At 41.5% G+C, this 18,740-nt stretch overlaps 1 protein-coding gene across 2 annotated transcripts in view; it reads right to left on the reverse strand.

The window, feature by feature from the left end:
- Positions 1-18,740, reverse strand: part of IQGAP2 (IQ motif containing GTPase activating protein 2) — a 120,229-nt gene that overhangs the window by 90,814 nt on the left and 10,675 nt on the right. For both annotated transcript variants that reach the window (XM_082191868.1, XM_082191869.1), the window contains exon 2: positions 4,986-5,085. In XM_082191868.1, coding sequence (XP_082047994.1) covers positions 4,986-5,085 — 100 coding nt within the window. The remainder of the gene's footprint in view (positions 1-4,985; positions 5,086-18,740) is intronic.

An 18,740-nucleotide genomic window follows, 5' to 3' on the forward strand; every position in this document is an offset into this window, starting at 1 on the left:
CTCAATGAGGCCAAATTGAGATTCACAAAATGATTAGGGGTTTGCGTCCCCCATGCCCTCCTCCCGAAAAAAGCACTGCTTAAGCTAAACTAAACCATGGTTTTGTTTAGCGTTATGTCCAAATCCGGCCTCACATTTTATTTCTCTCCATCAAACCTTGAACTGCAACCAAGTTTTCTTCTTGGCCTATTGCTCAAAGTTTGTTTGGAGGAAATAAGACATAACACTAAACTAGGCCCTGACTTAGCTCCCAGCAGCATGGCAGAAACAGAAGTGGAGGCGGAGCAAAGTGCCCTCAATTTCAGCAGCATACATCAGCCTGCTGTGTGTTCAACTTTCCTATGGTTTAAACCTGTGACATGCAAACAAGGTCAATGGTACAGATAGGAAGACCTTCAGGCAGAAAGATTTTAATACGGGAGCAGATGGTTGTTGATTTAAATACAGTGCGGTTATGCCAACCCATAATAAACAGCATTCAGGGAAGCAGTTGTGGGGGGGGGGGATTTGCTATAGCATTGATCCTTAGAATAAGAACATTTAAAACTTAAAACACTATATCTCGAAGCTATACCCTTCTATTCCATACTTCTATTAATAAAAAGAGTGAGAGGAAAGAAGCAAAACTACCCTGGCAACTTTAAAAACTGCTTGCTAAAAAGCCACTTGATAAACAAGAAAAGACAAGGAAACTCTAGGTGCTTGAAATAAGATAAGGCTACTTATGTCTCAACAGTGGCACATGCACATGGATAGGATGGTTGCTAAAAATATGCCCCTGAGGATGGATCTGTTCTGAAACACTTTGGGCATAGAATAAATCACATTTCAAGCACCTGGACCTTTACTTTATTTCATTATTATTTTTTGCCTGCCAATAGTACTTTTGCAGTTTTGTGGTTGGTTTTTCTGACATTTTATAAAACACCTGAGAATATTACTTTCTGCCCTGCAATTTTAAAGGTTTCTTTACATTATTCAAGTGACCTTTTTGAGAACTGACTTTAAAACCAGTAAATTATGAGGAAACAGTATAGCACCGAGCCATTTCTGATTTGAATTACACCTTCAGCAGATGTTTCGCTCCAGCCTCTATGAAATGGAATAAATTGTGTTTTAAGATCAAATTTTATCCCCACAAGGCTACAGTCGGCTTGCTATGTTTAAAGACTGCTTTCCTATTCTTTAGTAAATGTAAAAATGTAACAGACAGCACTGTTTACAGGAGCACCATCATTAAAACCACAGTTCCCCTTTCAAATTCAGCCCAGAAAAATTCTCTCATTAAACCCACGATACAAGAAGAATGTTAACAGGAATTTACAAAGCAGCTGAAAGTACAAACACACACCCACGTTGGCTTATTAATTAACTGAGGCACTTTGAAATGCACAGTCAAATTTCTGGATGCAAGCATGGCGATCAATAGCAGTACTTCCCTGCTGAAAAGGTAGAATACTGCATTCAGTTTAGCAGCCACAATTCAAGGAGGATGTCAAAACACTGGAAAGAACTGATAGGAGGCCTAGAAGAATTGTCTGTCACAGAAGGTGAAAATAGGAAGAATTTTCCCCAATTTAAAAACAGCTCAGTGCATCTAGTGATGTTTTGGAATATTCTTACTAGTTTAAGAAGAAAGTTGGAGACACTTTTATGAAGCAATCTTTTAGGTACACCCACTGCCAATTAAGATTCTATTACGGGGTGAGCTCCTGTTGCTTTGTCCCAGCTTCTGCCAACCTAGTAGTTCAAAAGCATACCACTGCAGCAGGAAAGTCAGTGGCATTTCCGTGCACACTGGCACTCGTCACAGTCTTCCGTGCTCAAGTAGCAGTTTAGTCTTGCTGGTCACATGACCCAGAAAGCTGTCTGTGGACAAACTCTGACTGAAACACAGCCTGAAAAGTGAGATGAGCTCCGCACCCCATACTCGCCTTTGACTGGACTTCACCATCCAGAGGTCCTTTACCTTTTACCTTGTTTATAAGAGAACAGTCCTGGATTCAAAGTCCCACTCAACTCCCATCATCCCTGTTGAGAATTCCATTCCTCCCAAGATGCAGATGTGTGGGATTGTTACATGTCACATGTCTGTTTACATTCCAGCACTGGAGTCTTGTGAGAGGAAACTGAGATACGCTGTTTCCGCTCTGTATAGCTTTTGCTTTTGTAGTTCTCTCTCCGAGGAAGAAAGACAGAGAGAGAAGCCATGTTTTCTTTGTTCTGTTACGTTTGATTTATTTTGCAATAAATTAGGCTTAGATGTTACTCCTCAAGGCTGAGCTTCTGTTTTGAACTCTGCTAATCGTGTGGTCATGTCCCTGGATATGGGCCACATCAGCATGACAGGAGACCAGAGTGATGAATCCCGGGCGATGCTGCGTTGGCGGGGGAGGCACCAGGCCTTGGTGTTATCACCCAGCAATCCCTAGCTAACAGGACCAGTGGTCAAGGACGATAAGATCTGTAGTCCAAAAACAGCTGGAGACCCAAATTTGGGAAGCTCTGCTTTAGCCTATTGAGATGCTGCTGCAAGAGTTTCGTGGACATTCACTGGATAGTGTCCACAATAACACTCTCCTAATTACTCCATACTGTGGTCCTAATACTAGAACTGAGTTTTTGAAGAAATGCAGCTTATTGAGTCCGTACTAGGAATAGGAAGCAGACCAAAAAAGTAAGAGGAGCTTCAAATATAATGTAAGTCTTTATTATACAGTGGTACCCCGCAAGACGAATGCCTCGCAAGACGGAAAACCCACAAGACGAAAGGGTTTTCTGTTTTGGAGGCACTTCGCAAGACGAATTTCCCTATGGGCTTGCTTCGCAAGACGAAAGCCCATAGGGAAATCTCCGGGGACCTCTTTTAAATGCTGGTGGTGGGGAGCAAAGCCTTTCTCCCCCTCCGGCCTTCAGAAGAGGTCCAGGAAGGCCGGCGGGGGCCGAAAGGCTTTGCTCCCCACCGCCAGCATTTTAAAAGCAGTCCGGGATATCAGGGAAGAGCTTCCCGCTATCGCGGACGGCTTTTGAAGGCAGGCGGGGGGGGAGCAAAGACTTTCGCCCCCCGCCCGCCTTCAGAAGAGGTCCAGGACCTCTTCTGAAGGTGGGCGGGGGGCGAAAGTCTTTGCTCCCCCCTGCCTGCCTTCCTGGACGGCTTTTGAAGGCAAGCGGGGGGGGGGCAAAGACTTTCGCCCGCCTTCAGAAGAGGTCCAGGACCTCTTCTGAAGGCGGGCGGGGGGCAAAAGTCTTTGGCCCCCCTGCCTGCCTTCCCAGGGGCTTTTACATCGCCCCGGACAGCGGAGAAGTCCTCCGCTGTCCCGGGCGATTTTGAAATGCCGCCCGCCAGCATTTTAAGATCGCCCCGGACAGCGGAGAAGTCCTCGCTGTCCCGGGGTTTTTTAAAATGCTGGGGGTGGGAAGAAAAGCCCTTGTCCCCCCCCCCCCAGCCTTCAGAAGAGGTCGGGGGACAGACTGTCCCCGGACCTGGTCTGAAGGTGGTTTCCCTAGGAACGCATTAATTGATTTTAAATGCATTCCTATGGGAAACCGTGCATCGCAAGACGAAAAACTCGCAGGAAGAAAAAACTTGCGGAACGAATTAATTTCGTCTTGCGAGGCACCACTGTATCTTAAGGCAATGTAATTGGCAGCTATAGGGCTACTGCGGACAGTAACTGTCAGTCTTGTTTAACAATTCTTCCCAAGCATGCAAATAGCAGTTTATGACATTTCAGAAGCAAATGAATCTCAATGTTTACACTTTTAAAAGGATTTTTTTCTGAACAATGAACTTAACACGTTCATAAGTTTTATTGAACAGAAGTGGTCTAAGAGCTAGATAAACTTATACAAATGTATACAAAGTTCCTTTATTCATATTCAAAAAAAAGCACTGCAGTCATCAGCTGTATCCAGGCAGAAATGGGTAAAATGTTCAGGAAAATCCATACATATGGCAGCCCATGTCGGCAGTAGCTCAATAACTCCCCCCCCCCCAAAAAAAAGCTCAACAACTCTGCCAAAAAAAGGCTCTGTCCAGAATTTCACTCTTTAAAATATGGCAACCCTACTTAAAGTGGGTAGAGAAAGAGGTTCTCTTCAACTTAAAAACAGAATGGAAAGTAAATAAATTAAATTTTGAGTAGGGAACTATGCACACTGAAGCAAACATAATACAGTACTAACTTTACACACATGTTGATGTCTAAGTGGGCCATTACCACAAACATTTTGCAATTGTAGTGGAAAAAAATGTCGGTTTCTGCATACGGCTACCATGAAAACCCCAATAAAATATTAGCATGGGGAAATGCACTGTAAGTATGGCAGAGTTATAATGCCAATAATAAAAAATGATACAGCCATATTAAGTTCCAACCATCCCAACTAGTGTTATCATGTAGAAGTTTCAGCTACTAATAATGCAATGGAAATGGATCAGCCCCATACAAGAAGGAAATAGGAAATGAGGACTGTCTTAGGGACTCATTTGGAGACTCTGGGTGGAATTCAACATGGCACTACATTGAACATTCCATCTGTGCAAGCAGATACGCTTGCCAGATGGAATGATCCCCCACCTGCCCACTGCATGCTGTTCTGTGGGTTCTCTCAACCCCCACAGGGCCAATTTCAGGGGCACAGAGAGAGGAGAAGCAGGAAACCTTTGCACAGGACTTCCACTGACAGGGTGGATTCCTTAGATGAATCACACCCATTATATAGAGGTTTATAAAACTCAGGTTGTATCATGTGGGCAGAGGAGCAGGAAGGCAGAGCACGTGAGCCTAATGCTATGCATGGCAGTGCTGGCAGGGACTGAAGGGGCTTGCTGCCCAAAACCACATCTGGGGCTTGGGACCAGGACAGTAAAATGCTGGTTTAGTGCTATAAGTAAACCACACCAACATGTCATTCAAGCTATATTTTTGAGACAGAAGCCTCAACAGGTTGATTTTAATATACTTAAGGAATGTCATTATTACCTTTTTGCTTCCTCTAGGTGGCATAAGTACTCATAAGCGATATTCTGACGTCGCCTTTCATCCATTTCCTCCGCTGAAAGCCGTGCATCATCCACAATAGCTGTAGATACAAAATCATGTCTAATTACACATAATGAAGAGTAACAATTACAGCTTGGGGGAGGGAATGATTTGTTAAATATGTGCAATTGCTTTTTATAAATTGGACATTATTAGTTTTAGCTTAATGCATCCATTTAATTACCGTTTGTTAAACAAATGTATATTTTAACATATATATTTTTTAAAAAGAACTATAGTATGAAAAGAAGGAAGAGAGGATCCTGAAAATGTGAATACTTTGCACCCAAAATTAACAGTTGCTTCAAAACAAGCTTACAAACTTGCAAAGTGTACTTTCAACATTCTACAGATAATTGATACATACTTAATCATTTCAAGAATGCTCATCCTATTAAAAGATATTGTTTATTCACTTTTTAAGAGCAGTAATCTTGAGTAAGAACAACTGCGAGATATTATTTCCCCACCAGCATTTCAAAAGTAGAATGGTAAACAAAGGCTAACAATTAAGAGGACATTATGAACTTCAGTTACAAAACAGTAGAATATAAAATATTTAAGGGCAATGGTATTTAAGGGCAGCATGAAATGATAGATTTGGAGATTCAAATTGTAGTAAAATAATGCAACTTTCAGTCATATTCCAATTTGCTTCTTTTAGGAGAAAAATAGAAGGATCTCATCAAAACCTAATGATTATCCACATAACAGGAGTATAAAGCATTGCCATTCCCTGTAGCCTTCTGACTTTCAGCTGCATAATGCGGTTCTGCTAATTTCCTGGACCCATCTGAAGCTACTAACTTTGGAAGCATTTTTACCAATGAATTTAGTTTTGGGCCACATTGCTAAATGGAACATCCACACCCAGAAGCAATCACTTCTGCCCTAAGAATTTTTTTTTAAAGCCCTGCTGGATCAGACCAAAGGCCACCTAACCCAGAATCCTTTTCCCACAGTGGCTAACCAGATGCTTCTGGAAATCCCAAAGCAGGGCATGAGTGCAACTTAACTCTCTTGCTTGCGTTCCTCAGGATGGTATTCAGAGGCATACTGGAAATCATAGATTGCCCACTCATCTATCTATCATCCAACTATCTTTAATCATAATATACCTATACACACTGAATGTATCTAAAACAGGTTTCAAACTATTTTAATCCCTTTTTTCTATTCAGAAATTGGGAAGTAAAATTATATACTCACTTTTGTGGGACTTGATAAAATCTTTCACAAATACACACAACAATATGGCTTTCTAATTTATGATTGCAGAGGAGAGGAAGCTACATGAATGTTTTGAGCAGTTATCCATTCGTCTCTGCCTGAAATAACATCTTTGTGACTCCACACTGTCAGATTATAGATTATACATAGACAAGGAGGCTTCACGAGCTTTGCCTCTATAATTTAAAAGCACTTTTAATACTACTGTAGGGTTGCCTCAATATGAAAGTTAGATTGAATTGGAGGAGTGTAAACAATGGTTCTTCTATTTATAACATACAAACAAAATGTCCATTAAGTTTGATGGGCAGGGTAGGGAATGAAAGTTTCAGCCCCAACCCTACTTTCCTGCTATTCTTTCCTCCCATCCACAATCAAGGCCAAGGTTAAGGCAGCATGTCATAGGAGCCTGGGTCCCACTTTCAGTGTTAGCAGTTCCCAACCCCAAATTCCACAGGCAACACCTTTGAAATGTTATAAAATGAAATCACAATCAGATCAGCTTACAATTAAAACAAAAGCATCATCATAATCAATAACTGGCAAGACCATATTCCCAAACCATCTCCTCCTCCTTAAAACACAATAAACCCTCAAACATTACAATATGACCTCCAGGTAAAGAACACTGCCCCCCCAACCAGGAGCAGTGTTTGGTATACGGTGATCAAAACAGCAACACTGTGCAATGTATACATCCCTCCTCACAAAGTGGGCTCCTGGTTTTGAAGAGGAGAATGAGAGGAAGAAGGAACCACCCACTTGTTGACTTCTGCAGCCATCAGTAGCCACCAGCAAGTTGTGCACCACCTCAACCTTGCCCCAGTTTCTCTGAAATTGTTCAGCAAATTTCATTCTGGTGGCCCACGGCCTGTCGGTGAAGAATAGGCACAGACCAACCATGAACGGCGGCAGCGGCTGCTCAGAGATGGACCAGAAGTGATGGGAGGGAGGAAGTGACTAGAAAGGGGTAGAGAGAGGATTAGGAGTCAGAAAGACACAGAATTCTATTGTATAAAGATCTGAATTCTTGGAATTCACATTTTAATGCAAAAATAATGCACCAATACGATTGCTACAACTGGCAGAAAAATTATTAAGGGGTCCACCAAGATCCTAAGCATGTTGCAGTAATCTAACCTAGAGCTTACCAGAGCAAAGATAACAGAAGTTAGGTTATCCCTGTCCAGATAGGGGTGCAGTTGGGCCACCTGCCAAAGTGGATAGAAGGCACTCTGCACCACCAAGGCCACCTGTTATGCCATGAAGCTCAATGTTTAGATATGATGAAACCCTCTATTCAACCCTAAATATGTCAGCATTGTTGCTGAGATAACCATAAGCCACTGAGAAGTGCTATGGAAGGTAGGAATGTGTTCAGACTGGCAGTTTCACAGGAACTGCTGCAGAAGAGAAGACCTAAGTAATACTGTTCCAGATGTTGATATATACATAACAGCTTGTAGGCTTTGCAGATACAGATACTGATATATACAAGTAGAAAGCATTTCTGTTGCTCTAGCAATTCTAAGATGTAACACAGACTCTGACTCATGGACAGACTCACTGATTGACATGCCTTAATCATTTATATAGATGGCACTGGGCTGTTGCCATAGCAACTGGTTTGGCTGATGTTGCACCTGTTGGCTTATCTCATACAAGGGATGATTTGCGCTCAGGAAAGAAATTAATCTGTTCCTCCATGTCCAGTTCCTCCAACGAAAGCTTTTCCTTCCACTGGTTTCTTGTGACTATAAACACCAAGCTGCTTCATAACCCCATAGCTGGGGTGCTTCCGTGATCTTATATTTTTCGTACTACCTTGCCCCTCCTATAAGGACAATGAAATGTTGCCTTAGGAAGCTAAGATATCAATGAGTATTTTGTCCATGCATGCAAACCCTTATCTTATCTCTTCATAGCGTAACCAGGAAGTATTCAATTAACCAGTTTCCTGTTTTGTCTCAACCAGGAAACTTGGTTACCAGATTCACAACAAGCCCAGGGTATTAAACCAAGTTCAAATTGTGGTTTCAATATCCTGGCTTTTTCTGAAGCTGAAAACCATACTTATTTACATATTTATTTTAAAATCATATAACCAGTCTACTTTTTGAGGACTCAAGGTGGCTAACAAGTCAAAATACAAAAACAATATTTCAAAGTATAAAATAATCCCCAAATTTGAATGGAAAGGGAAGATTATGGTTAATTAGAGGCTTCCAGGTTAAAATTGCAGTTTACTCAAAACTGTGTGAAATACTTAATTTAATAAGCCTAGACAAGAACACTATATAATTGGCTGAACCAGCTCACTGTATCAAGTTTGTGTGTATAGTTAGAACTACACAAACCCTCAAATTTAAGAAAGTCAATTAAAAAACAAAGCTGGCACTTCTGGCATCAAGTGCAAATAGAAATGTGTGTGCACAAAAAGTCATCAGATAATAATGGCAAAAATGACAGAACTGCTGTTGATCTATTTGCCAGTTTATTTATTGGAATACTGCCCTTAAGTACCCATGGCACTTAGCAAAAATTATAAACAAAACAATGCAAAATCAGAGCAAAAAATAAAAATAAGCAATCTAAAGCTTATTAGTTCCATATGGAGAATTTGGGTTCACTGTTCACACAGTTTGTGATATTTTGGCACCTCTGGTAAAAACAAAACACTTTGGCTGCAATCAGCTTATAATTTAAGTCAACAGGGAATAACTCAAGTTAATAAAAGTAGAGTTTATTCCACTGTAGTAAATTATTAGTTGCTAGAGAATTTGCTTCTTTTATCTGGGCTTCATTCCTCATCTCTTTGTTAGTGGTGCACAACCAAAACAGCTTTCAAAATAGATTAGTTTGTGCTATCTTATACTGTATGCAAGATTCTTTCTCTGTACTGATTAGTAGTGGGATAGGCAAGGTAACTTTCATTTCTTAACTAGCGTTTCAATTATATAATCATGAAAGCTGTGTGCAGCATAAGGAGTCAAGAAGAAGGACAAATCCTGTTGTCAGGCAAGATAAGATAAGACTAGAGATGATAGTCATATAATACTCTCCATTGTGATGTTTAGACAAAGGGCTCTGCATCTAGAAATCTACAAGTAACAGGAATGAGGGCAAGCAGCAGCCATTGGAAAGAGAGAGAAAAACAACAATGCTTAAATATAATCCACAAAAACAATTTACCCAAATAGTACAGTTCCTCCCAGGATCCAAATATATGATGATCTGCATCCAAAGAACAGTGCAACTAGCTCTGCATATTCAGGGAGGTCTGAGGATTCAATATTCCTAGCAAAAGCCACTCTTGCATTATGCCAAATTACTTTTGAAATTGCAATTTTGGTGCTCCTCCAAATCACTCTATCCTGTACACTACTTTGTCTCTGCAAAATAGCATTTGGGTTTGCCATTCGGAAGAACCCCACTGGGCATATATCCAAACCGTCTGAGCACACCTAAAGTGGCCCTTTGAGCTCTGGTCCATGTTAATAAATCTCAAAGTCACTGTTAACCCAACTGAAATGTAGAAAGCTGCCTTATACCAAAGTCAGGCCATTGGCCCTCCTAGTTCAGTACTGCCTCTACACTACACTAACTAGCAGCAGCTCTCTGGGGTTTGAGACAAAGTCCCCAAGCTTTATCTGGAGATGCTGGGGACTGAACCTGGGATCTTCTGCATGCTCTGCCCTGAGCTACAGCCCTTCCCTGCACATATAAAACTGCTTTATAGCCAGGCTACTAGTCCACCCAGTTCAATCTTGTCTACTCTTAAATGGTAACAGTTTTCCAAAGTCGTAGGCAAATGCTTTGCTGCCTCAAGAGCTTTTAAATGGAGATGCCAAGGATTGAATTGCTACCTTCTCCTGCATACAAACAAATGTGTTTGATTTGTTGGAAGCCTCCCAGACTGGCTAGAGCAACCCAGTCAGATGAGTGGCATTAGGCCCAGCCCAGGTGTGGCTTCCCTCCCCACGGTTCCATCCTCAACAAGGGAGCCTGTCATGGGGGCACCTGGCTATGCCCTCTCAAAAAAAAAGCACCCGGGGAGAGGGGCCCCCAGCCCAGCACGTGCTAGGCCTCTGTACTACTTCAAGATTACAACTTTGCCACCATGCCATAAGGTTGCCATTGACATTCAGTCTTCATTAACTACTCTATATATAACTCTTGTGCCAGATATTTTGAAAAGATAGCATTAGTCTACCGTCCAGTTGAAGAAATTTCCTTTTTAAGTGCAATAATAGAAAAATTAAGCAGCAATCCTAAATTGTTGACTGAAACAGGCTGAAACACTGAAACAGTGTGTGCAGGATTTGCGCGCGCACACACACACGAAACATTTCAATATGTTTCACTGGAGGAGAAATGTTTTGTATTACTGTTTTAAAGCTACTTTAGAATTTGAAAAAAGCTCGGCCTCTTTGAGGAAACAGATTACACAGAAAACTAGAGCTTTTCCACTTTGCTATGGCAACCAGGGTGCACGGCAGGCATGTAGACTGAACATAGAAGTTGAGCTTTGTGAGCAATGGATGTTTTTTTAAATAAATAAATAAATATCAATGTGGCAAAGTCATAATTTGCCCACCCCCAGTATCTAGGCATCTTATGAGGGAGGGATAAGGGAAGAATGGAAGAGAGGAAGTAAGAAAGCAAAAAATCAGTTTCATGAAACAGGCAGCATGCCAAAAATGTGATACATTCTACTCTGCTAAATTTAACCTATGCAAAATAGATATATCTTTATATTACATAAGACTGAAGGCATTAATGAATTATTGATGGATGTTGGACTGATAAATGTTGATATGCAATCAGAATCTGCGGAGGGGGGAGTGAGGAAGAAGCATACAGTGCTGATAGCTTTGTTTAGAAGAATCTCTACATAACCATCTGAAGCAAAAGATAAGCCTGCAAACACATCTCTGCATTGAACTAGATGCATGTTAGTCTAGGCACCATTCAGCACATCATCTGAAGACATGGTACAGACTAACACATATCCTATTAAGCCACAATGTGTGCCACCCTCCAGTTTCTTATCCAAGCAAACAAGCACAGAGGCTGCCTTCACAGGGCACAGTAAACCTTAGTTAGCATCTCACCTTGCATGTGTAGATCAAATTTGCTTTGCTCCTCTCCTCGCACTAGCAACTTATGATGCCTGACTAGTTATGCCAAACCAAGGTATGTGATTAGCTTTGCTTAAACAAATCATGGTCAAGAAGCCAGGGAGTAAAACAAACCACGACTCCTCATTCTGGATGCAGCACTAAGTCAGTGGTTTGTTGCTTCCACTCACACCAGGGAGAATGAATTAAAAGTCACCCACACATTCATGATAAGCCCCAAGTGCAATACCAAAACCATATTGTTGCAATACTGCTGGCAAATTGTCATACTGTAGCAGTTTTAAACTGCATTTAATGTTGCCTTTTAAATTGTTATGACCCACCCTGGGAGCTTATGGTGAAGGGTGGGCAATAAAGCAAACAAACAAACAAATAAATAAACAAATGCCTTACACACTATTTCCAATTTTCAGCACAGAGATCTTAATGCAACTGGTAAATCTAAGCCATAAATCTGTATTTGTGCTGTACCACTTCTGAAAGCAAAGAAATTCAGTGAACATAAAAAAACTAGCATGTTGTTGAAAGGAGTAGTGGTAACTTGGCTGGGCAGAGCTATAACCCATGACACTGCCATATTAATTTTCTGCATCGAAGGAATCTCTTCGTACAAAAAAGCATTTTCACCTGGGACCCCCCCCCCCCGCTATCTGAAATAGAATAAGACACAGGTTGCTTTACTTTTACATCAAGAATCTGGAAACCAAGCCTTATGAGGAACGGTTGAGGGAGTTGGCATATTTAGCCTGGTAAAGAGGAGACTGAGAAGAGATATGGCAGCCATTTCCAATATCTGAAGGGCTGTCGTATGGGAGGTAACAAGCTTGTTTTCTCCTGCTCTGGAGGGTAGGACCCATACCGATGGGTTCAAGTTACAAGAAAGGAGATTCTGACTTAACATCAGGAAGAACTTTCTGACACTAATAGCTGTTAGACAGTGGAACAGACTCTCTTGGGAGGTGGCAGGCTCTCCTTCTCTGAAGGTTTTTAAGCGGTGGTTGGATGACCATCTGTCATGGATGCTTTAGTTGAGATTCCTGGATTGCAGGGGTTGGACTAGATGACCCTAGAGGTCCCTTCCAACTCTACAATTCTATGATTCAATACTACCTCAGTGAGAACTAGGCCTTAAAATTTAAAACTTTCAGAGTACTTAAGCAAACACCCAGAGATTTCACGCTGATGCTTTTGAAGTGCAATAAGCAATACCATATGCTCTCTCTTACCACTGGGAAAATGTAAATTCACCAGGTATTGCAAATGTCTTTGGTAGATTTAAGAAGAAGTAGGAAGTGTGAGTGTAGGTGGCTTCCCACATTTATTTGAACAAAACAACTTTCCAGTTTGTAGCTGAGGAACATATATACACTCTGAAACCAATTTGCTGTGTTCTGTTGCTTTCTTCTGTGTTAGAATCATAGAATTGTAGTGTTGGAAGGCATCATGACTGTCATCTAGACCAATCCCCTGCAATGCAGGAATCTTTTGTCCAACGTGGGGCTCAAACCACGATCCTGAGATTAAGAGTCGCATGCTCTACTGATTGAGCTATCCTAACAGAGTTAAAGTAGCTGTTGTTCAATGTGGTTCTGCACACAAAAACCATACCAGCATGTTACTGGTAAAATAAGCCAATGAACTTTCACCTCTTCTCTTGAGCCAATTTGTATTTAGCTGGTGATCACATGAATTAAGAGCCTATGTAGTTCCAAGGTAATTCGCTACTGGACGGAGGCCAGTCAGCTATTAAAAACCAAATAGTAGTTTTATAAAAGAGTTGGCTGATGCTGAAATGTCGAGAGACAAGGCTAAGTAGACAGGTTAAAATGCATCTCAATTTTATAGGGATAGTTTACAAAACTTTGCAGCTCAAGATTGTTGTCGTCACTAGCAGAAAAGCAACATGATAAAAATTATCCTAAACCTGATTCACAGAACAGAATGGCATTGTTGGAACAATTTTAAAGAAAGTTATTTCCCCCTGCTTATGAATCAAGAACTTTTGAAAGACAATCTGGTCACGTGAGATGAGAGGCAAGCAGAGGAACACAGGTCTGGTGCAACAACAGGGAAGCTATGATAGGCCCCAGTATTATGCCCTCATAACCCAAAATATCCCCCATTGTTAAATATCTGTTACAGAATTAGAAGTATTGACCCAGATTAAAGTTTAGAACAATGGATTGGAGAATGTCAGTTAATGCAAAAATGAATCAATGAATATTCTATTATCTATTTCCATTAGCCACTATAATTATACATTTCAGTGGTGCAAAAGTGCAACTCCATGCCATCATATACTTATGCACGTGTCTTGCATATATTTATTAAAACAGGGGGAAACAGACCAGAAGATATTTGTACCACCACACAGTTTGGACAAATATCATCATTTTGCAGAATAGCCACAGAACACAACATCCTTGACATGTTAGAGGAGGAAAAGTTCCTTGCTTATGGTGTTGAAGGGAAGCCACAGACAACTGACATGTTTTCTATACAACTAAGCCTTGGAAAGAAAGAAAGAAAGAAAGAAAGAAAGAAAGAAAGGAAGGAAGGAAGGAAGGAAGGAAGGAAGGAAGGAAGGAAGATAGATTATGGCCATAGTTAGAGTTGCAAGACACTAACTTTGATCCAGAGAAATCTAGATCTAAATAGATATAACTGAACTTTGTGAAATATCTGAAAACCCTTCAGTTTTTGACAAGCAATGGCCAGTGATTTCAGCTCGAGTGATTTCACCCAGGTGGCAAAAGGCAGCAGCGATTGCAGTGTGGCGACAGCTGGGGCAAATGAAGAAACAAAGTGCCAAATCCAAGAGGAAAACCAGCTCCAATGACAATCCCGACAATCCAGTGAGGGGAAACAGGTAAGGGCTCCAGGGTGCGGGCTGTTTAAATGGCCAGGGCACAGACCAGAGGGAAGCCTTCCTGCACCGTCAACTCTGCCCCCTGGCCCAGCCCATATCCAAGCCTGCAGCCCCATTTGCCAATCCTGGGTGCAGGCTAGGATCCAGCTCCAGACAGGATGCCAATCCTGAGTTCTCTCGTCGGAGTCTTAGAGGAGCCTACACTGTCCTGCAATGCCGCCACACCGAGAAGGTGAGTGAACTTTCGACAAGTTGCATGTGAAACTCAAAAATTTCATAAGCGATTAACAATGCAATGCAGGGAGCTACAATATACTAAGAAAAATAAAGGCTGTATAAATAACCACTTATTCTCCTAAGTAGTCTGTGTGTTTATTATTTACATTTTGCTCTTGTCATTAAAAGTTTAACACCCCAAAACTTTGTTCACTTCTTTCTACCACGGCTTTGAGAACTCTGACTTCTTCGTATTGTTTCATCTTGACTGTGGTGCTGCTTTACTTTTTAGCACACCAATCCCTCATCATTCCCCACTTTTTATTTTGTATTCTGCCACTCTTTTTTCCTGATCCTTTCTTCACTCATCTCTCCACTACTGTCAGCCAGGTTTTCCTTTCCATGCCATATCCATTTAAAGTTTCCTCTCTTTGTTGATGAATGTTTGTATTTCTTCACTCTGCAGATATTCTCAGCTTCAAAAGTCAAAGGTTATAAAATCTTAATGCAACAACTGAAGGCTGATCTCAGGCATCTGTCCCTCAGATTTGCCTTTTCAACTTCTCTATTACTTCCTTATTCTTTGTACCAGAGGTAGCCTCCAGGTGTTTTCAAATACAACATTCAACATCCTTGACAATGGTGGCCAGGGCTGATGGGAGTTGTAGCTCACAATCTAGAGCAGGGGTCGGCAAGGTTTACCTCACCTGGGCTGATTCACTCCTGCGGAGATCCTCTGTGGGTTGGATTGTGAGTGTGCATGAGCACCTGCGATTACTGGCGTCTGCGTAGACATGATTTCCGGCACCGTAGGAGCAAGTCCCCGCGCCGCGCCGGTTTAGTGCAGCACGGGGGGGGGGCCTCACCAAGCGGGCAGCTCGGTTTGGGGGCGGCTCGTGGGCCGGTTAAACGACCCCATGAGCTGCTTGTGGCCCAAGGGCCTTAAGTTGCCGACCCCTGATCTAGAGGGCACAATACTGGTTATCCATTTTTTATACACTCATCTCTAAATTATGCCTTGCTTAACTTCTGTCTAAAAGTGCCAGTGGAGTATAATAGCAGCAATAGTCATATTCTCCCTTTCACATGTCCCTAAAGCTATTCCAGGGATCAGTCAATATCCTTGGAGGGATGTTGTGGTGTTGTTGTTTTACTTATACCCCGTCCATCTGGCTGGGTTTCCCCAGCCATGCTGGGCCCACAAGGCCAATTCTCCCTATAATACCCTGTACTAGCATTCAACTGCTTTTTCCTACAGATATAGAATACTTACAGGTCACTCATATTAGGGTAGCTATGCAAAACAATCACTTCCATTGACTAAATTTGCAGTGCACTATCTGAAATGTTGGAAGCCGCCCAGAGTGGCTGGGGCTACCCAGTCATATGGGTGGGGTATAAATAATAAAGTGATTATTAAAATGATTTCCATTTTTGCCAGTAAGTACTCTCACATTTTCTGTACTTTGCCTCAGACAGTATCACGCCAGATTAGTGATAAAGACAGAGCTGAAAAGCTGCTGGTATTTATATTTTGAATGGGGAAACAATCGTGCTTCTCTGTTCCTAGTCTTTACTGCAAACTCAGATTTTTAAAATTATTTCCTCCGGCCTCCTACCAAGTTGTGCCTAATCAAGTTGTGCAAACTCCCCCATTCCATTTTAAGAATATTACAAAATGCAGATTCAGGCTTTTCCCATCTTGCCCAACAACATTTCCTTCTCCAATTCCCTCCAACCTGCTTTTTTGTTTTCTTTTGTTTTTTGATTAGCATCCAGCCTAATGAATGGTTTTGATAGAACATGAAAACCCCTCCTGTTTGGGACTTCAGTTTATCTTAATAAGGGGTGGTGGTGGAAAGAAGATCAACAAGGAAAAAAATAAAACCACTCTACTATTACTTTGGGTTCCCACGCCAGTTAAATTATCAACACAGATACATGCAATCTGTGTCCAGAATAACTTCAACTTGTTTTTTTTAACAAGTATTTCCCCAAAACTTTAAACATTATTCTAGTCTTGTGACATGGGTAAAACTGATCTCATCTGAATAGAATTCAGTATTTGTTCGGCTATTATATTTCTGTGCAATCATTAAATGAACATCATTACTACAGTAATGATACATCCAGGAACTATACTATTGTAAACCATATACTGTATAAAAATATGCAAAACAAAATCAGCTCCAAATTCACTCTGCAAGCACAGCTGCCTATGTTCTTATATATGGGTCTGAAACAAATATACCATATTTTTTGCACCATAACACTCACTTTTTTCCTCCTAAAAATTAAGGGGAAATGTCTGTGCGTATTATGGAGGGAATGCCCACGGGTGGCATGCATACGGATTTTCCTCCTCTAAAAACTACGTGCGTGTTATGGTCGGGTGCGTGTTATAGAGCGAAAAATACGGTACTTTCCCTTCCTTTGTCATGATGGCTATTCCAGGTTTCTTCTGCTTGGATTACTGCACATAGACCTTTTGAAGTGACATGTTTGGATTGTTTTCTTATACTTTATCCTGGGAATAAAAGTTAAAGGGACTCCTGACCATTAGGTCCAGTCGTGGCTGACTCTCGGGTTGCGGCGCTCATCTCGCTTTATTGGCCGAGGGAGCTGGCGTACAGCTTCCGGGTCATGTGGCCAGCATGACTAAGCCGCAGAGCAGCACATGGAAACGCCGTTTACCTTCCCGCCGGAGCAGTACCTATTTATCTACTTGCACCTTGATGTGCTTTCAAACTGCTAGGTTGGCAGGAGCAGGGACCGAGCAACGGGAGCTCACCCCGTCGCAGGGATTTGAACCGCCAACCTTCTGATTGGCAAGTCCTAGGCTCTGTGGTTTAACCCACAGCGCCACCCGCGTCCCTATCCTGGGAATACTGTTATATAAATAGGAACCTAAGCAGCTGCATTAAACAGAGTCAGACTATTGGTCCATCTTACTTAGCATTGTCTAAACTGACTGACAGTGGCTCTTCAGGGTTTCAGATAGAGGTCTTTTCCAGCCATACCTGGGAAAACTGGGAACTGTACCTGGGATCTCTTGCACTGCAAAGCATGTGCTCTACCACAGAGTCACAACCCTTCATCATTGAGAAGACCCTCATTCCTAAAACATCCCAGGGAAAGTTCAGTAGTGTGGTTCTCTGCACCATTCTCCAGACGCAATACATCTGAATTACTTCAAATTGCTGAGTTTCAGAGTTAGGTTAATTGGTGGGAAAGCTTTAGATTTTCCAGCTCACACAGCTGGAACAAATCCTTTTAAAGCACAAGAGGTCACTTGCTGCCCATCTAGAATATTGGTTTTTAGTCTTCCCAATTCAATATAAGCATTTAATTCACCTTGGAAATTCCTAACAGCTTTCTCCATGATTACTTTTGATCTGATTTTAAGTTTAGAGGGAATACTTTGGCTTCCAAAGCCTGCACTTTTGAACTACTTATATTAAAAGTAAAACCAGTTTAAATTGCATTTCTTTTTCTATACAAATAAATTGTTACAATAATGTCCAACAAAGTATCCATTGATATAAAAACTCATTTCCCCCACAAACAGGAATATCAGAATTAGAAACTTAAATCATTTTGAGATTCTAAGGCTCCCAATGAATTCGTACAGTTGACTGAAGGCCAATTTAGGTATTACCCAAGCTCTGCAGCTGCCACCTATGAATGGTTCTGTCTCACATCTCTCACCATCAACACTTGAAGTGGGGAACCAAATAGAATAAACTTCTTCAGAATTATCCACAACAATCCTGAAGCTGTTTAGAGGCTAACAGCACTGATCCAGAAATTTTCTGAATGACTCACCTGAAAGACTGTCATTCCCCAAAACCAATTACATGCATTTTTCTATAAGGCATGGGGCCAGACCACATGGAACAACGAACCACACTGAACAAAAACATATCACTCAGGTTTTTTAATTGGTCCAACAAATAATCAGAAGCAACATTCTGGCTTTACTTAGAACGCCTAATTCCAAGACTCTTAATATTCTGGCTCAAAGTTCTCAAATAGTAACTGGGAAAATTCTCCCAATACAAGGTAACAAGAAGGCCAGTAAAAGGGCATCAAAATAGGTTAGGAAGGACCAACTCCCAAGGAAACTCCCAAAGTTTTCCACCAATAAATTGACAGCAATTTCTTGCCATCTATCCCCAGCACACGTCTCTCACAACAGCCCAATACCAGTTATTCCATACTCTGTCCTGTGTCTTGGCA

The sequence above is a fragment of the Podarcis vaucheri genome, assembly GCF_965113315.1.
Source record: "Podarcis vaucheri genome assembly, chromosome: 11".
Lineage (NCBI taxonomy): Eukaryota > Metazoa > Chordata > Lepidosauria > Squamata > Lacertidae > Podarcis > Podarcis vaucheri.